Source organism: Seriola aureovittata, chromosome 22 (assembly GCF_021018895.1).
Source record: "Seriola aureovittata isolate HTS-2021-v1 ecotype China chromosome 22, ASM2101889v1, whole genome shotgun sequence".
Classification (NCBI taxonomy): domain Eukaryota; kingdom Metazoa; phylum Chordata; class Actinopteri; order Carangiformes; family Carangidae; genus Seriola; species Seriola aureovittata.
Window position 1 is genome coordinate 17,871,044 of NC_079385.1, and position 20,595 is coordinate 17,891,638.

A 20,595-nucleotide genomic window follows, 5' to 3' on the forward strand; every position below is an offset into this window, starting at 1 on the left:
AACCGACTCCAGATGAACGTTGCTCCGGGTTTCGCAGCTTGTCGCTCGGCCACAAGTTGCCTGCGAGCTGCCGCTAATTGAAATGCACACATACTGTAAGCGTACTGCAGCAGCCACCAGGGATTCATAGAGGTTTCCTGTGTTATGTGTCGTCTCCACTGCTCGGTATTTGTCAGATGGACCCCGTTTCGGGACGTGATGTCACGTGAAACTCCCAGGGTTCCTCAGTGTCGGACGGAGAGCTCCCCACTGCGTCATCTACTGTCATTAATGGCGATGGACACAATTGCTCATTTATCACAAGAAGTGGTGCAGTGTGCGTCCCACGATTGCTTTTCTCCGTCGGGCCTCCGTCTTATTCACACTCACACTGAAGGTCCATTCTCACTCTAATGACCAGCCAGATGCGAGTCACTCGCACTGTCTGATGTGTTCAGACTGCAAGGAATGAGCTCTTTTACATGCTGCAGCTGTCCTGGTTTAAAAAAAAATTATCTTTTTTTTTTTTTTTGCCTTTGTCATGATTATGCAACTCCAGTTTTTTTTTCCCCCCATCATTATTGAGAAGAAGTGCAGTTGGAGGAGGGAAGCGACTCCGGCACAGAGCAGGGCTGTGCAGGATGGAGTAGCAGGGGTGCTTAGAGATGATAATCGCTTATAGAGTTGTGAGGTTTCTAATTGTGCTTTCATGGGACATCGTTGATTAATGGACTAGTTGACGGACATCTTGTGATTGTTGTCCACATGTGCACTGTCCACAGGGGTGCTGAAGAATCCACTCCAGCCTTCCAGCAGCATTGTGGAGACTCTTTTCTGAGAGAGGAGAGCAAGAGAAGAGGGTGGGAGGGGGGGCAGAGGGAGAAGGAGTGGGAGCAGAGAAAAAGAGAATGAAACTTTGAGGCTTTCGGCAGTGCTGTTGTAAAGGGGAGTGAATGAGTGCGGGGGCCGTGCAGCCAGCCACATGGGCCGTTCTCACTCGGGATAATGGAGGCCTTTCTGTGGTTCTTAACCCCCTTGTCGCACGCTGGGAACGGGCAGCCGTCCGCCCCGTTGCTGACAACAGACACGCTCAGACACGCTCACCCGCTGGATAATTGAATTTTACACCCAGGAAAAAAGTCACCTCCCTTCCCCTGGCCGGGCCCCCCCCCCCCCCCCCCCTACACGTGGCCCTGACAGGAACTCTCCCAGGATCAACATCTCATCCAGGGGAAGAGCCGTAAATTGGGCCCCGGTGTCAGAGTGAGAGAGGGGAATATTAAGAGGTGTCATGACGTGAAGGCGCACTTCACACGTCATGTAGGGCTGGAGATGTTTGTCAGGTCAGTCCACCGGTTTCATCCAAACTGAAATAGCTCACTTAGTACTGGATCGACTGGCCAGGTGTCCAGAGGATGAACCCTGATTGGGTGATCACCTGACTTTTCCAGACATTCATACCCCCCCCCCCCCCCCCCCCCCAATTTAAATGTGATCTTATTTGATATTAACATGCTATAAATGCTCTTCTGGGGCGTCACAGCTGTTTCACCCTCTCTGCAGATTGTGGAACTCATAACAAGGAAGTGTAGTGTTACTGGCGAGTGACTGCTCTGTAATTGCCGTTGGGCTTCGGCTTATTGGTTTCCTACACAGCAAGATGAAGATTAGATTGGTGTGTTGTTTTCAAGAGTTTGTTTAAGGGGGAAGACCTGAGGCCCCTAACTGAAGGGGATTACATGTTAATGTGTTGGTGGTTGTGATGTAAAGAGACAGTGATCCTGACCCTCCCTCTCCCTCTCTCTCTCCCTGACGGCGGCTTCTCCGTCCCCTCAGGCTGATGATCTCGTCGGCGGGGGGACCCGGGTCACCGCCCTCCCCGGCTCTCTGACCAAACACAAAAGGTGTTTCCTCCCCGTGTCACCCTGGTCACTTTCACCTGTCACTCAGACTTTCTCCGTGTCACCCAGCGTCTGCGGAGGGCGGCTCCAGGTGAGCATCTGAGTGTGGCCGACGGCTCCTCGGGGCCACACCGAGTCCCGGGGGGGTATTTTGTCCTCACATCACCTGGAAGTGTCAGACGCCAGGGTAAGGGGCATACGTAGCTACAGGTTGCCCTAACCACCTGATGGGTGGAGCTTATTGTGGCCTTATGCAACCTGCAGGCTCCACTCATTAACATGCACTTTTGTGCTTTTGCATGTATGAACACGTCTGTGCGATTGTTGCATCTGCAGGTTGAAACTTACACGTTTCAATCCTGATTAAACATTTCATCTTGTGTAATTCCCGCCTTTGAAATTCAAATGTCCCGATTTCAATAGAGATTAAATTACTCTGGAGCACTGGAGTAAGTAGTGGAATATCTCTGGAAGGAACTCTAGTGTTTTTCTTTTCCTACAGTAGCCAACCCAAGAATTTACACGTAAACATTTTACCTCATCACTCAGTAAAACCTGTTAAAAGCGCTAAACCTGTTAAAACCCCCCCCGCCTCACTCATCAGGCGTGTTCCAACTCCCGTGTGTTTGCCTTTGAGAGCTGTCCTCAGGTGTGTGTTTACCCAGCCGTCACTGGCAGAATGTACAGTGCTGTGTAGGTGGAGGAACACGGAGACTTAATGAGAACTCTGCGACTGACTGACGTTCACGCTGCTGCCCGTCGCACGACACCTGATGTTCCTGTATGGACTGCTGAGAGCAAACACACACAGCACAGGACCGTCACTCTGCAGCTGCTAATCATGCTTGAGTTTGACGAGTCATTTCCTCACTGTAGATAAATGTTTTTTCTTTTTTTATGATGGATGATATGAATCTCACAGAGATGGTGAAGGAGGTAATAAATTCCTCTTTACGTCACAGAAATGAGTTTAGCTCATAAATCATGACCCCTACATGAAAATGTATTAGTCTCCTTTAATAGTAAAACATAACAGGTGTGAAGTTTAAATAACCAGGGTTCAAAGTCAAAGTATCCTCCAGTAAAATACTAAATCCCAGTTTTTTCCAGGACTTCCAAAATGTCACTTAACTGGCTCTTCTACCAGAGAAAACAACAAGAAAATAAAAGATTTTAACATTATTTTGATTTTACTTTACTTTTATAGTGAAGACAACAAAATGTAACGTGCAATAACAAGAGTAACGGCATGAAGAGACTCAAAGATGAACAATAATTCAGACACGATGTAATAAGATTTCTCCAAAACGAAAAAAACAATTTATGAAATATAAATGAAATGCACTTCCATAAAATGGTCAAAATTAAAGCAGCACATGACGAGATATCCTGATTTTATTTATTTTTTTGTCCCTGGTTTGGGTTTAAACTCCAAAGATACTGGATCAAACAATTCCCATAATGCACCTGGATAGCATTGTTTCATTAGACACCGTCCCTGCCTTCAAACCCCACTCACATTAAGCTGAAGCTGAGATGAACCTGATGAGTTATTGCAGCTGTTTTCGGAGTAAAGTGAACATCATGTGTTCAGTGCTCCTTTACAGACGTCTCCATCAACAGGTTGTATCGGAACCACTTCCTCCAAAACATATATTCCCTTTATTTAAAGTCCTCCTACGTAATATTTCTAAGTAAAATGTCAGTATGTCTTTTGTTTTATGTTGATGTGTATCTTCAGTACATGTTAAGTAATGGGCAAACCCCTGTTGTAACTCTCTCTGCCAGCAGAGGACGACATTCGCCTTTCTCCCATCAGCCCCTCTACCACCCCCCCCTCCTCCAGTCAACCTCCTCTCTGTCCCCAGCGACGGCCCCTCCCATCAAAGCCATAACCTCTCCTAATCCCCCCACCCCTTGTTGCCCTGGAGACGGCTCAGACGAGCAGGTGATGCATTGACAGGGAGCAGATGGTTCCCTGTGGAGGTAAGCATGGCTGAACAATGCTTCCATATTCATCATAAAGTCTCGCTAACTCTCTGTCTCTCCCTCCTTCAACTGCGAGCACACACATAACTTCAAAGCTGAATGAATCATGCTTTCACTGACGCAGGCACACAGATATTGATGATTGAAGCAAGCTAACAATCTTGATGGCTCTGTCAGTGCGGCGGGGGCTCGTGCACGCCGAGCGAGGTGATAACGTCGTGACAGGTTATGAGACAGAACTTGTGATAAATAGGCGCCGCTCCTTTCAGAGGAAGCTGGTTTACAGTAACTCGGACGGGAGGCGAGTAAAGTAAAGACAAACAATAGGGGGGTTCCTTGCCTCGGCCTCCCTGCGCTTGTCTTCTGCAGGTGTTTTCGGGCTTTTCGCCGCAGTAACTCACTCCTCTAAAGAAGCTCCTTCTTTAGCCCCTGTCTCCCCTGGAGATAAAGTACAGACACCCCACTCTCCCTGTCTTTCTTTCAGCTAACTCCTGAATAATCCAGCAACAATACAGGGCTCTGAGGCGGTGTGCAGCGATTCGCCGCAGGCCTGACTTGTTTTCGGGGTGCAGCAGGGGTGGGGGAATGGCATTATGGAGATCAGCTAATGCATGTAAAACACTGCATCCATTTTTTTTTTTTTTTTTTTGTGGAACAAGTGGTAAAGAAAAAGTGTGCAGCACAATAGAGGCTGTGGAGCGCTACGCTTAACCCACCACACCTGGAGCACACAACAGGGGGTGAGAGTGGCAGCCCACCTCTCTCTCTCTCTCTCTCTCTCTCTCCCCCACCCCAAACCCCTCTAACCCCGCCTGCCTCACCCATCATCAGCAGCACCACAGCACCTATCAATACAGGCTGTAAGGAGCTTGGTTGGGCTGCAGGAGGGGGGGGCTGCCTGTATTCACGGCCTGACTATGATAAAGACGCACAGTGAGGAGCCATTCAAGAGCCCTGTGCCCATAATGGAGTCACTAATAGGTGCCTATTCAGCAAGGAAAGTGTTTTCTGGGGGGAGAAAAAAAAGTTTGGGGGGAAGCAACAATCACTTTGTCTGCTGCCTTGTGTATGTAAAATTTATGCAGCGCTCCACCCCTCCACCCTTTTCCAACTCTTTTTGCTGTCTTTTTTTTCTTTCTTTAAAGAGCGTCACCAGTGAATAGACTACATGCATAGTTTGGAGTCTTCCTTTCATCCTTACTTGAAAATAAATTGAATGGTGTGTTCTCGAGTGAGTCCAGTCCAGCGGCAGGGATCACAAAACAGGAATACACACTCTCTCTCTCTCGCTCTTTCTTTTTCACCTCCCTCTCCTCCATGAAACTGTTGGCCATATGCACAGGTGACCAACTCTTACATACATCTGTATTCTTTAGCACATCTGCAAAATGCTGTATGCATTTGTGCTTGGATTTAACATCACACTGAGGTGGAAGTGCCATTAGTTTTTAAGTTTACTGGTATGTGTAGATAAAGGTACTGTGCAGAAATCTGAATGTAAAATTCAAAAGCAATTAATCAAAGTTAAAAGTTTGTAGTGAGGAGTTAAGTTTAACCAACACAGTAACATTTAAGACAGTTTTTGTATTGCTACATAGCTAACGTTAGCATTAACAGCTGTTTACTTTACCAGTCTTGCAGAGATCTTCAGCCGTCGCTGTGTTTACAATACAAGAGGTTATAATACGTCCACTGAGCTGCCACTTGTTCTGGGCAGACTGGATACTACAGTGACTCGGTATGGGAAAGTGACGGGCCGCGGCAGGCGGGTTACCATGCCGTCTTAGAAGCAAAACAAAAGGGTGGTTTTCCTTCTCTGGTGACAGCTCTTGGTGAGTAAAGGAAGAAGGAAGTTTGAAGTTTAATGCTGAAATCGCAATTGTTCTAGACTGGTAAATCAACAGCTGTTAATGCTAACGTTAGCTATATGTAGCGATAGCAAAGACTTAGAAATAGCTTCTTTAATTATAAGCACTTCAGCTGTAAATATGCACAAGTAGCACTTCTAATTCAATCACAATAGGAGGCTACGGATCTGAAAGAACAAACAAACATCTCAACCTTTCATCTGTGTCAGAAAAAACCTGGTGCAGGTTCAGCAGCTTTCACAGACATTTTCCAACTTGGTCAGACTCTCAACGCTGTGAGAACTTGTTGCCTGGACGATACATTTTTGTAAAAAAATTTTTAGGCGTGTGCAGGTCTGTCATAAAATCTATCAATACACCGCACCAGAAAAATAATGAATCGATATCTATATCAGGATGATGTAATGAAGTTTGATATGTAGGAGCCCAAAGATACAGCAGGTGTGGCCCTTGGCATTACATCCATACAACTCTTAATAATAGTGAAAGTAATGATTTATTACTTGTTACTTGCTAATGTTGTTACACGCACATATAAGTACATTTTCAGTATCTGTCAAACTATTAATTTTAATGTGCAAAGATTTAAAATACATCTCTGGCTGATGATCAGGCCTGAACACTCCTATCGCCGATAGCAACTGTATTTGCTGCTGACCCCCTCCCTTGGTGCCGAGGCACCAGGGGAGCAGACCTCTTGGATGAGCTGACTAATCATGAAATGCTGGGACCATATTGAAAAGAGGGGACATGAACTGAGAAATGCTGGGACCATATTGTGCTGCGTGTCAAAGGGCTTAGCTGACAGATTGATGAGATGCGGAAATAGCGGAGGTAACTGGGGGGTGGGAGGGGGGGGGGGGGGGGTCCCAGCATGGCATGGCAACCAGTAACTGGAGTCAGAGCAGGACTGCCTGCAGGCCTACCGGGCAGAGCCGGCGCAGGTCAACGCTCTTTGATTCTGGGTCCCGCAGCCGACAAAGGGCAGCACGCAGTGGGCAGGGCTGCTTTCCTTAGAACAGCATGAAAGCCCTTGTAATGGTATTTTTATGTGTTTTGTGAGAAGCTTTGTCAGCTTTGTGTGCTGATGTATGTGTTTATTTGTGTGTGTGTGTGTGTGTGTGTGTGTGTGTGTTTGTGCTTTTGCAGATGTGTACCATCCAAATTAACCTTTCTTGACTATTTTTTAGTCTAATTGAGAAAAAAGCTTGAAATTAAAACAAAAAAAATTCATCTTTAAAGTGTTTTAATTTTATTTTAACAGAAATATTCACTGTGTTAGCCAGGTGTTTTTATCAGTTGTAAGTTTTTACTTTTTTCTTCTTCTCTAATAGAGAGAGAAGATAAAAAATTATATCATATTAAGAAATAATCATGATCAATCTACTTGTATGTGAAAGCTGTTGCTTATAGTGATGAAACCACAGAAGATTTTCAGCAGCGTTAGTGTTTTCGGCTCATTGTTTTGGTTTTCCAGCCCACAGCTTTACTGTTATGATTCACCGCTGTCATAGTGTGATTTTTTATTTTTTTAATGTTCAGCAGGCGCCGGAAAAGCTCTAAAAATCTAGATATTTCCATTAGTTTTTATCGTACTGATTATCCAATGCTGTAAACAGACGTGTATTAAACATGTTGTAAAAGATACAAAGGGATTGAAACAAGGATCCACTGACTGACTCTAAAAGAAAAAAAAAAAAAATTCACAAAATACTGCGATTTTCAACCATATACTTCCGCTCACACAATGCATTTTCTGGCAGTGTCTTAGCAACTGTTATTGTGGCATCTGGATTACCCAAAGTGCACTGCAGGGCCCCCGTAGAGTCGAACAGAGGGAGATCTCAGGCAGAGTGTGCTTCAGGAAGGGAGGAGGTCATGTCACAAGTTGTGTTGCTATAGTCGGTGGATTTTCAGAATAATTTAATTAAAGAAGGCGCTTTGTTTTTGCAAATTTTGCAGAAGACAAATGTCACAGGATTTAAAAAAAAAAAAGGGGAAAAAAAGAAGTTGAAAGTAGTAGATGTAGTAGAAGTGGGGCATGGGTTGTGTGGGGGTGGCTGCCAAGTGTTTGGTCTGGTCACCATGGAAAACACTGACTGACTGCTCCTTGGTTAATGTTACACCAAGAGCATATTTACTAAGATTTTCCAGAACTACAAATCTGAGGATGAAGAACCTCAGAACCAAGACACACTCTAGATAATGAGCTTTGATGGCAGATACAGATAGAGGGCTGTTCAGAACATGCACACAGTAGTGAGGTCTGATTTGTGGAATTGATTGGGTCCATTGTTTCCACAGCACTTGCCACTATATGCCCTGTAATGTAATTAGGGCCATGAGATTTATGCTGCTGTATAGCAGCCCAGAACCTGATCCATGTTGTGTCTGGAAGTCGGGCTGAAAAGCCTTCTCTCTGTCCAGCTGGTCCTGATTTCTGCTCTGGCCTCTGTCACTGTGTGGGGCTACAGTGCTGTTCACTCCTTAATTGAAAGCTTTGGTTTGTTGAAGGCCTTGTTTTCATGTTGCATCTGGAAGAAATATGGAAGTTGATGTTCATTATTTGCCTGAAAATTTGTAGCAAACTCAGATGGGAATCTTGTTCTGTGCTTCTGTGTTTGCCAAGGAATCGATGTGCATGAGAGACTTGCACCAGTTTAGCAGGATGGTAATTATTAACAGCCATAAGCTGTTTAAATAGACTGCATTTTTTTTGCCTCCCACAGAGAGGCATTGCCCAGTTCCTCTACCCTTAAATCACTCAGCTACAAAGACTGAAGGTATACAGCAGAAAACGTGGAGACTTCAGGATTTTACTGGTGAAAATGAGTGAAATGAAAGACTAGAGCTCGTTGAATATGTCTGCTGTCGACAGAACAGGAGCACTGGAGCGTCATTGGGAAAACAGACGTTCCAGAAATCAGGATTTCAAGCGTCCTTTGAGACTTCTGGCTCGGCCCAGGCATCCCGTCAGCACGAGCACCTGGTCGCCTGACGGCCCCCGTTCTGCACAGCACGCGCACAGGGTGAGTCCCTCCATGCCCACCCAGCTCTTCCTAAATCCACAGCTGATGGGGCCTACTGCCGCCACCGCCCACAACTCCAATATCCCAAATGAAAGACACGTCAAACGCTGCTGAATGAGCCCCATGTAGAGAACATGAGAGAGAAGATCCGTAAGACCCGGAGCATCTGTCCACCTCTCTGACACTAATGAATGTTAAGTAGGTTAGCTGCTGGTGTGTCACTGTCCCACAGGTCATTGTGACTGGTGGTGGCAGCGGGGCTGTGCTTTTGTCAGGGTGCGCCAACCCCCTGTGAGACGTCTAAAATGGCTGGGCCGCTTACTCCTACACACAATCCCAGCGCCAATAGTTGCCATATTGATCCTTCTTGCTTGCAGATTAAAGCATAAAAGGAGCTCTGTCCTATCAGCAGGGATCCCCACTGACTCCCAGAGCTCATTTCAGGGTCACAGAGTCCTTGCAGCCCCCTGACCCGGACCCCAATATGAACACACACAAACACCGGTGCATGGCAGGAACGAAACCTTTCCAGGGATGAACTCCATTAAACAGGATTGGTCGGATGCTCACATTCATGGCTCATTATAGCTGACCCCGGGCTTTCTCTTTCTCAATCTGGGTGCTCTCCTATTCTGTGTCTGACTCTAACCTGGCCAAAGACATGCTGAGGTGGTCACCCTCGCCTTTTGTTTGCCATTGATAGCTCGGCCGTTTGCTTGATTGTCTTCTGAACTGGATCTCCTCATCCGTTGTGTTGCGCTGCATTGCCGAGTTCCTGTGGTGTGCTTTTAAAGTTTTGTCTCCGCTTTAGGAACTGTGTCGCTCTTTTGTCTCAATCTTAGTTGGTTTATAGACGAATCCGGTGGCTGGTCAAGTGGTGCTGCCATTGCTGTGGTGGCAGAGTCCAACCGAACACATTAACATTTGGGTTATCGTGGTCGGCTGTCGTCGTCCCCCCCCCCCCCCCCGAAAGTTCAGGATAGTCCTTGTGAATGTGGGAGTTAAACATTCTCGTTTTTAAAAATTAGTGATGATATAGACTTGGGGAAAAAAAACATCACTATGTATTAAATGACAACGTGACAATGTGAAAAGGGGGACGCTTGTAGTGATGACTCCGCAGATTTATTATCTGAATCTGCAGCTGATCTCAGCTATACAGAGGTTTCCATGCCCTCATAGCGTCAGTTTCAACTGCAGGAAGTAGCTGGTTTCAGTAAAAACAACGATAATTATGTGCAGAATTAGCGAGTAGTTCGAGACTAGCTGGTGAACATAGTTTAGCATTTAGCTAGAGAGCCAGATGTTTCTTCTCAGGACTTGGTAGAGACCAGAAAAAACAGAGAGCGAATCCTGGACTAAACATTCATCAGGTGGTTAGAAACTCCACTCCACACGTATGGCAATGTTTCTCTGTAACTGCTTGGTGTGTAATATATTTCAACATTTAAGGGCTTAAAAAGTAGAGGCAGCTTGTTTACTTCTGTTTGTTACCCGGATTGATCTGCATGATGTGTGTTAGTGCGTCCTTGGTGCTGACCTCACCAGGATGGAGCTCTGATCTCCGGCTCCCTGCTCCCTCAATTAAACGTTGATTAAATGCCTTTTAATGTGCCCTGACTCACAGACAGGGTGTAATCAGGTGAAACAGAATTAATAAAGCATCCAGTGTCGTGCTCAGGAGAGAGGGAAGAGCTCCCCTGAGAAAGACAGACAGATGGCGGCAGGAATCACCAGAGAGAGGAGAAAGCAGAATGGGAGAGGGGATAAAGCAAAGACCAGCCACCACTTTGGTGATTAGCTCCAAATTGGTAATTTGATCCAGCCCCTCCCACCTACTCTTTATTGATAAGAAAGGCCATATTTGACCATATTTCCCCCTGCTGGCTCAGACCAGCAGCACAGCACTTCCTGTCCTCTTTGGTCCCGCCAGCCCACGCCGTTCTGCGCTCAATGGATCTGACAGGAAGTACCCTGAGGTGGAGTTTGCGTGGAAAAGGGGGGACACACGCCGTCGACACATGCACTCTGGAAAGCCCATCTGCCAGGAATCTGCCTAATCTCATCATCTGAATTGAACAAGGAAAAGAGGAGCAGCAATCACTTTAGACAAACCCTCTATGGGATTATGTGTTGTATTTGTGATGATGGGTCAAACCATGACATCAAAGGCAGAGCGAGGCCATTGACTGATGCAATTTTGTTTGAGCTAATGGAGCAGCAGCTTTATTATTGGCCTGGCTTTTTGTTGTATATTCATGTGTCATCAAACTAACACAATCATACTGTATCTGTTGAGATTGAAAGTTGAAAGTCTTGACATTTGAAACAGAAGTTGAAACATCTGGATCTTCATCAGCAAATGGGGTTTTTCCCAGTTGTAATTGCAGATGTTCAGATTTCCATTTCTTATGAGCACGCTGAGGACTTTTCTTCTATGTGGGCGGAAAAACTGAGACTGAAAGTTCCCTTTTGATCTTGGAAACAGTAGTTTTTAGAGATTTGCGATATTTAATCTTACATGTTCAATTTTACATGAGCATTTTTTTTTCTTTTTTAACTTCTCGGAAAAATGCTGCAACAAACAAGAAGTCAGCATCTTAAAATAAAGCAAACCCCTATATGCTGAGGTAGATGGTGTGATGAGATAGAAAGCTCCAGTAAGTAGACCTAAAATAAACCTTTTGATGAAATTGTTTTGTCAAATACAATAGCTAGTTTCACAATGTGTAATTGACAGTTAGGCCTGTAATCACAGTACTGTTATGGTTACTGCTACGTCTCTCAAGCTTTCTGTTCTCACATGGCACATATGCAGTTGCCATTTATAACGGCAGCAGATCAAAGACACAATGTCGTTGTTGATTTCAGAAACAGGTGGGCAAAAGCAGTCCTCTCATCTCTAGCTGGCAGCCATCAACTTTGTTGGCTGAAATGATGATTACAGGTAGCAGATTTTATAATTTCACTCTTTAGCTGCTTAGCTTACATACTTGGACAAGCAAGACAGAGGTTAGATTTATACTTTTTATATTATTATTATGTCGTTGGTTTCATTTTAAACAGTAAAAGAGAAAATATCTATCTTGTGTAAGGAGTGTGGTTGCAGTTACTAGAGTGTAAACTTGTCTAAAGAGCAGACCAGTGCAGCTAACGTTAGCCTACACTCAGATAGCATCCAGTGCTAGCTTCCACATGGTAAAAGAAATGCTACACAGTGGATGAGTTTTCAGTAAGGGGAAGGTTTTTTAAATTTATTTAATCTGTTGTCAAACAAAATGTAGTTTGGTAATAAAGAGTTCCTTAGGCATGGCCGTAACGCTTACTTAGACTACGACTGTAGGTAGCAAGCTAGTTAGCAGGGCATGCTAATGTTTGCAACTTAGTGGAGAAATAGCCTACAAATGGGTTTAGCAAATTGTCAACTGAAAGTTGCAAGTGTAGAGTTGCAGTTCACAATAGTGAAAATATAATACTTAAAAAACATTTTTTTTGATTAAAAATTTACGCAACGCTTTTCTCCTTAATTTCCTCATTCATTTGAATTTTGCCCTTTTTTCTTTTGCCTTATTTTCTGTTTCACTTCCCATAATTTCTCTACTTTGTTTCCACAGGCCGACCCAACCCCCAGCCACTTCATCCTCTACTGTCTGAAAATGTACTTGATTTCACATTCAGCATATAATTAGTAACAACAAGGTCACTGGGCCACAAGCACCCATGATTTGCAGGGAAATTGGTTGCTGTTCCCTGACGGTTCATTATTGGGCTGCAATTAAGTCTTCTATTAAGGATGGAGAGCTTGTGAGGTTTTTCCGCCATAATGTGCATAATCATACGTGATGTGCTTTGTTAAATACAACAGGTACGGCCTAAACGCAGCCAGCAGACAAAGGCGGTGAGATGGCCAGACCTGATGCTGGCCTCTAGCCTCTCATAGTGGCACTGAATGGGTTTGAGAGTCTGGCACAAGCTGGCAAAAAGCTTCACACCAGTGCACTCCAAAGGAAAGGGAAACACACACACGTATACACACATCAAGCTCCATTGTCCTCTCACCCTGCGAGCCCATTTTGCCCCCTGTCACCCACTCTGGTCTGGGGTTACAGCCCATGAATGAAGGGTGAGTCCTGGGAGGATCTGCTCTCTTGCTCCCTGGAGTGGACGGGCTCTCGAGCTGACTCGGTGCTTCTGGGAGCTGAGAGATGGATGAGCTGCTGTGCTGACTGCTGTCTACTGGCCGGTGAAGTGTCTCCATTGATTGATGAGTTAACACAGTGACCCCCCCCCAACCCCCCAACCCCCTGCTCCGCGGGTCAAACTGATGCACCCTGACCATAGGACCACCACACTCCTGAGGAAGCTACATGTTAAGAAGAAAAGGGGGAAGAGATAAGGAACAGACGTGTGTGTACACTGAGCAGATGTTGGAAAGTGGCTGCGTGGGAGAGCACACTCCATCATCGAGTCCTCGGCCTCGGCTGCAGGAGCTCAAACCACTGGAGGTGTTTCACAGCAGCTCAGTAATCAAGACAGAGGGGTTATTAATGCAGTGGTGGGGGTTTAAATGTCTCTGGAGAGCCCTCTCACTGTGTGGCTTTATGTTTGTTGTGCCAGGATTCAGTCATTGTTCCCAGCCTGGCGGCCCACGGAGCAGGAGATTGAGCTACTGAAAGCAGTTCATCTATGAACTCTTTTGACTGATCAATCTCAATCTGGCTCCAATAGATCTGTTTTTAAATTCCCATCTGTAATCAATAACTTTTTTTTTTTTTTTTTTTGTACTTATTCGGCTTCTTTTCTGTTTCTTGCAGAGACCCGTTTATGTGTCTTTTGTCAACAAGGCCATCTTGTGGGATAGAGGACTCTGCCACTTCACCGTGAGTGCTCAAATTAATTCAACAACATTTTCCTTTTTTCATTCTCATCTTAAATCTCTCTAAACATTTTTCTGTGAGGTTTGTATGTACGAGTTCTCCCAAACACGAGCGACCAAACTCTCTGGACTGAATAAACCTTTTGTTTTGACCTGATACGCATCACCTGGTTTGATATAATGTTGGATGTTTTCCATGTCATGGATCATAAAGGAGAGGAGACCTCCCGTGACAGGTGATGACCCACTGTCAGGTGTTATAACAGAGGATGTTCACCTGCATAAAGATCCTGAGCCTGTTGTTTTTACATAGATTTATATTATTTAATGTTTTTTATTTTAGTTGATCTTAGTAACATTTAAAATCCAGATTTATAAAGCTTTATTATTGCTATGTCAAACAAGTGTGTTTCCCTTGACTTATAACAGATCTAGATCTCTTATGATTTGACTTTGTACCCAAGAGAAACAGCTGAAGACGAGAAAACTGATGAATGATACAAGTTTTCTTAAATCACTCGTACGAACCCCTTAAGAACAAATCTCTTTGTACTAATGATTTTTGCACGAGGCCCATCGCATTTAGTTTCATGGATTGATCCATGCAAACTCCCAGAGCAGTCAAAGGGTTGCAACAAGTCCGTCAGATATATTTACAATTACTGATTAATCACTGATAACACTTTATTTTAAACACCCCCCTATTTAGCATTTATAAACAGGTTATAAACATTTCATTAATGATTAATATATGACACAGTATAATGTAGCTGTAGGCAGCTAAGTGTTTATCAGTTAGTAGTTAACAACTAAAACGCCTCCTGTGGGAACAATAACCGATAAACAATGAATGACAATATAGTAACACACATTTGTAATAACATAAAACTAAAGTTGTAAATAAATGTATGTAAACAAATAAATAAATGTGAACAAATGTAAATAAATACTGTACATTATGAAGAGTTAAAATGTCCCTACAGCTGCTTCATAGATACATTACAGTCTGTTATAAGTCGTGAGATGTTTATATACAGTTCATAAAGGGTTAATAACTAATCAATTAGAAATATCAGCCCATGTTTGTTGATAAATGACACAAATGATTCATCTGATATTAAACTTATGTGTAAAGTTCAAATTCAGTAAAACTTTTCAAAAGTTGAACAAAATCCCAATATTCTTGCCTAGTGAAAATAAAGAGACACACACACACACACACACACACACACACACACACACACTCTCCTTTCTCTCTCCTCCAACACTCACAAGTCTCCACCTCTCCCCTTTGCTCAAAAGAGTCTGGGAGTGGATGTGCCACAATTAACAGTGGGGTTGCCATGGGGACAGCAGAGTTGTGTGGGCTGGCTTCCTGTCTTGGTCTCTGGTTAAACAAACAAGTAAAGTCGGCAGACAAAGACGCTCGCCGGTCCTTACAGCCTCATTTACATCCTCGACTGCCTTCAGCACTTCTGCATTCAGCGAGTTCATCAGGGCCTGGCATCGCCCTCTGCCACCCTCCGTTTCTGCTGCGCTCCTGCTATATCTAATAAATCACGGGGCGGCATTGTGATGGTAAAACTGCCCCCGTCATACGGTGACACTGCTTTTACAACGAGGGTTTTCCCCCCCGTCTAAACAGACAGGCGGGCGACAAGAGGCTGTTGACCCAGCAGTCTGCTTTATATAGGCAGCAGAGCTCCCGCTCCGGTCACCTGGGACACGAGCTGCTGTGGGACGGTGCAGGACGAGAACGCACAGGTGCCCAAACAAGGCGGCGGCGCCCGCAGGGTGGAAAACATCTTTATTTACCTGTTTACCCCTCTGCTTTTCGTGGACAGCTTTAGTTTCAAGTTATTTTGCATACAAGATATTAGTATATGGATAGTGGATACCAGTGTTAACATTAAAATGCTGTTTACACATTAATGCATCAGTAATAATCCAATAATATAATAAATGATGACTTTATCAATGATTTACTGATACTTCATCGATCAGTTTAAGCCATTAAGAAGAATAACGTTTGGTTTTGAAAATTGGATCCTTTGATTGGATTGTTATCTGGACCGAAATCATTTATCAACAACTAATTGGCATCAACCACTGAACGACTTGAAGGATTAAAACATGTATGACTTGATGGGTTATTAGAAAACAGGAACTCCATCAGCATTGATTAATGGATTACCAAGTTTTTAACGGCAATACTGCAAAACAGGAAGGATCAACATTTACCAAAGGAGATTTTCAAACCTAGGCGACCTAAAGGTTTATAACTGATCTGTAAAGCATCATTTAATAATTTATTGTACATTAATAACGCCATCAGTTGTGACTTATAAACACCTTGTAAAGGGTGGTAACAGAACGAAGGAACACGACTTTAATTTGTGTTTTTACACTTTAGCGTTGCTACTTTTACTCAAACAAAAAAGTTCTTCCTCCAACACTGTAAGTAATGCTGTATCAGCCGTCATGCTGTACTTTGCTGCGTTGGGTTGTGTTGTTTCAGGATGTGGGGGGTTTGGGATGGGGGGGTGTGGGCGGAGTCGATAGGCCCTCTGGGGCTGCGTGGGCCTGTAAAGCGGGGTCATTGTCTCACCATCGAAAGTAGAAAGTTGCTCTGAATGCTAAGCTGCATCTGAGCCTGGCTTCTGACACGAGCTGATAATCAGATTTACTCCCCTGAATCCGCCGGACTCCACAATGCGCCCCACTGTCGTCGTCCCCCGCTTTGCCTCTCGCCGGCCCCCTTCGCCAGTATCCCGACCCTTCATCCACCCCTCCCTCCTCCCCCACAGCAAAGCTAATTACACCCCGCAGAAACACAAATCTCCATGATTTAAAAAGTCACTTTTTTTTTCTGGGGTTTAACCTTGTTAGGGCCTAAGCCTGGCTTTCTTGTGTATCAGCTCTGTGAAGAATTCTCTGTTCCTGCAGACACTGGGACATAGACACACTTCTGTCTTTGCTCGTAGTCGTCCGCCTGTCAGAGGGTTCACTCGGAGGCAGTGTAATTAAGTGTGTGTGTGTGTGTGTGTGTGTGTGTGTGTGTGTGTGTGTGTGTGTGTGTGTGTGTGTGTGTGTGTTTAGAGGTGAGGGGGGGTGAAGGAGCACACGCAAGTCTGTCCTCTGCAGGCCATCTGGGACTCTGACTAACTAATAGACTTCCTACATTCATTGAGCAGTGCTACTTGTACATCTCAATCAGGGAGCTGTTGACCACAAACAGGCCCATAATGACATTAGCCAGTTCTGGCTGTGTGAGGACAGCGTGTGGGTTGCCTGACGCCAGGAGGTCAGCCTGTTTCCTGGGGGCCTGCAAGGGCCCGAAGGAGCCCACACGAGTGTCATGGGTGTCTACAGAAACGACAGTATTACCTCCTGTCACTGCTGGACATGTCCCGCTCGTTGACAGGTTACAGCAACGTTAACTCCTTTTCCAGTCACGAGCCGTGCAGCAAACCAACTGTACTTCTGACTTCAGTCGTTGTGAATATGAATTTGAAGCTGGATTCTCCAGAAACAATATCCACCCTCTATTATTAGATTCATTTGTAGTAGTATAACCATTGCATTTCCTGTTCAGATGACGTTCGGGACGAGCATGAAAAGATGCATACATTAATACCATGTACAGTAAATTAGTGAAGCTGGGTTGGGACTCAATTAGAGGAGAGCTTAAAATATTCAAACATGGAGTAACGTGTGATAAAAATATGACAACAAGCTAAAGAAACATGGTAAAATCACAGTATCAAGAGACAATCCCATTTCATTACATTATTTCTGTTGTGTATGATGACACTGTACTCAGCATCATTACAATGATAAAGTCAAACAGGGGAAGAAGTTGCAGCTTCAACCTGATTAACAACTTTTTTTGGAGGTAAAACTGAAAGTGAGCTCACCCCAAAATGTCGGCAGCGTGCGAACAGCTACGACACATACGCTAAAGTAGTTTTTTGCCCCATCAGTCTTCTTTTTTTAGCAAGATTCAGGTTGTCATGTTCTCAGATCTTACTATTATATGGCCACAACGTAGAAAATAAGACCCAAATTTAACAAGATCCAACCAGATACGAGCTTGGAGAAGATGAGGTAACACTTTACTGTAGTCACTACTTAGCGTTTCGTAAGCAGTATGTAAACCTTTACTGGTTTAATGCAGACAGTGTAAACGGCTCTTTAGGGCTCGATCTTGCACAGAGAACTCATCAGCGTGACCGTGTGCGATAAGAAACATCAATGTGTGTGTTTAAAGGACACGCGGCTTTGTCCTGTACGCGATGTGCGATTGCATTGGCGTGTATGGATGCATTAAAAGAGCCTCTGCGTGGGTTGTAATGGCGCAGACCTACGTGAGACGTGCGTGCCCAGACCCGTTCTGCAGAAGGTCACGAGTTTGATAACAGCAGCTGAGTCTAGCCTCACAAAGCCCTCCTCAGCCTTTTGACGGGCCTGAGCGACAGGTAATGGGGAGGCCGTAGGGGAGGAAGAGGAGCGTGGAGGAGAAAGCCCCCCCCCCCCCCCCCCCCCCCAAACACCGGCTCTTGTTCTGCCGTTTCTACCTCACTTCTCCCTCTTTACATCAGAAGAATGCAAATCTTTAAAGCCTCCAGATCTGAGAGGAGGGAATCAGTGGAGATGGTGCAGGGATTTAAAAGCTGATCCTCCCTGTGTGAGTCACAGACAGTGACCCCACCTTCCTCCACCATCTCCACCACCCCCCCTTTTTCACTCTCTGTCTGAAGGTCTCTTGGTTCATCATTGTACTCAGACAGATGTTGTATTTCTGCGTTTTCTGTTTGTTTTGATTGTGTGTTAAAAGGGTGAGGAGCTGAACTTCAGATGCGGCTTAAATCCAAGCCAAATAAAAGCCCCGCGTCCTGCGGGCCGTTTATTACAAGTGTTTGCTCTCTAAAGGCCAGAGACGGACTGAATGAGTCACTGGTTTTTCACTGGCTGGCCTCCTGCAGGCGGTCGTCCGTCTCTCCACATTTTCAATATTGACCGTCCCGCCTGCTTTTACCTGCCGTGTCCCGACAGTGTACTCTGGAGGGTTTTATCACCCTGCAGATCATGTTCTGCCTCCTTCCTTTCAAGCCGGCGGCAGGTTGTGGTTGGAAGAACACAAAGCTGGTGTCACTTTGTGTGCCGAGCAGGAGATGTGTGATCTGTTTTGTCAACACAAGGGGGCAGCGGTGCTACCGTGCATCATTTGAAATCTCCCTCTACAAACAGTACAGGCCACAGCAGGGTTTTTCATTCAGGCTTTTATTTTGGCGATGGCATGGCACACACTTGTTTTCCACAGTGACTTTTGTCTTGTGTGTTGATTAACTGTCAATCACCACAGGCTGTTGAAAGGTTAGATGGGAGAAAAACATCTGTGTTTATACAAACATGTACTTTATTAAAAACATTTTTTAATTTTATATTAAGTTCCTTTTTATTTTATTTAGTCAACTTTCATTCATCTTTTAGTTACAGGACATTTGATATATATATTTTTTTGTAATTTATTTTGATTATTTACTCATTTTTTGTTCTACTATTATTATTATTATTATTATTATTATTATTTGATATTTTTTTATTTCATTTGTAATAGGCTGTTTGGATTGAATCTTTTAAATTGTCAGATCTATCTTGTATAAATAATACATTTAAATTTACTTTTTATAGTTGTTTTTTTTCATATTTATTATTTTAATGTACTTATTTACTCATTGTATTGTTATTTTCTTATTTATTTGTTAATTTACTTATTCTTAATAGTTTTTATTTAGATATTTATTTATTATAGTTCTACTCAAATTTATCTTTTTTTAATCAATCTTTATTTATACACTTTTTTTAATTGTAATTTACTTTTTTCCCACTTTAATTAATTAATTAATTAATAATTAATTTAGTTATTGTAATCCTTTTTTATTTCATTATTTTTTCCTCTTTATTAGATTTTTTATTATTTATTCATTTATTTTATAATTATTTATTTGCTGTATCTGTTTTTATTTATTTAAAACAATTACAAGCATTTGTTATAGAAAAGTGAAAATATTATTTGCCCCACACTAAAGTTTTTTTCTTCTCTCAGGCCCAGGCTCGTCCAGTTTGTCGTCCCTTGCTGTGTCCGCGCTTCTTGTCTCATATGAAAGCTCGTCCTGAAGACTTCAGACCTCCTTGTTTCCTGAGCACCAAGTCCAGAGTGCAGCCTCCACCCCAGGGGAAGACGCTGCATACACACATCCTCGCTGCCCCAAAGACCCAAGCGCCGGAGGGTGAGGCTTATCAACAAAACACCTGGTGCTTTCACACCACCAGGAGGAGGGCACTGACTCCTTTGACTCCGCAGCCCTGCTCATTAACAATTTTTCTCGCCTTTTCTTCTTCTCCTGGAGCAGTGGAGGTACGGGCCACCAAGCTCGTCGTTAGCTCTTAATCTCCCTCTGTGGTTGTGTTTGGTTAAGCGCAAATCTTGGCCGTCCTCTCTGGCAAGGAAGTGCCCACAGCGCCGCCCTCCTGGTGGTCCTCTGCTGGGAGTGAAAGGCCCGGGGCCGGGAGACCTGCCGCTCCTTTCAGAGCCCAGCCTCTGATGTGAAGGCATTTCCCCCAGCACACACCTCAGCTCCCCAGCAGGGCGCTGCTTTCAGCGTGCTGGGGTGTGTGTGTGTGTGTGTGTGTGTGTGTGTGTGTGTGTGTGTGTGTGTGTGTGTGTGTGTGTATAACTGAGGAGGGGGGTATTTCTCAGCACTGGGGTCTAATACTAATTATTCTACCATATGGTGGTCGGCTCCCTCACAATCGCCCTTAACCCTGCTCCCTGAAGAAACGTGCTGCGCCCAACGCCGTGGCTTTGCGCTCTGACACATGTCATTCATATGCACATCAGCACACACACCAATACACACATGCACCAGTTCACGTACACTTGTGTGTGT

The 20,595-nt window shown here is 44.3% G+C and overlaps 1 protein-coding gene across 9 annotated transcripts in view; it reads left to right on the top strand.

Moving 5' to 3' along the window:
* Positions 1–20,595, top strand: part of LOC130163822 (uncharacterized) — a 63,659-nt gene that overhangs the window by 4,846 nt on the left and 38,218 nt on the right. For 3 of the 9 annotated variants that reach the window (XM_056368239.1, XM_056368238.1, XM_056368241.1), the window contains 4 exons: positions 1,816–1,971; positions 3,669–3,866; positions 13,581–13,646; positions 19,752–19,935. In XM_056368239.1, the coding sequence (XP_056224214.1) occupies positions 19,806–19,935 (130 nt within the window). In that variant the 5' untranslated portion in view covers positions 1,816–1,971; positions 3,669–3,866; positions 13,581–13,646; positions 19,752–19,805. Of the gene's footprint in view, positions 1–1,815; positions 1,972–3,668; positions 3,867–10,463; positions 10,578–13,580; positions 13,647–19,751; positions 19,936–20,595 lie in introns of those variants that run through there. The other 6 variants (XR_008826526.1, XM_056368242.1, XM_056368236.1 and 3 more) reach the window with 4 other exon arrangements.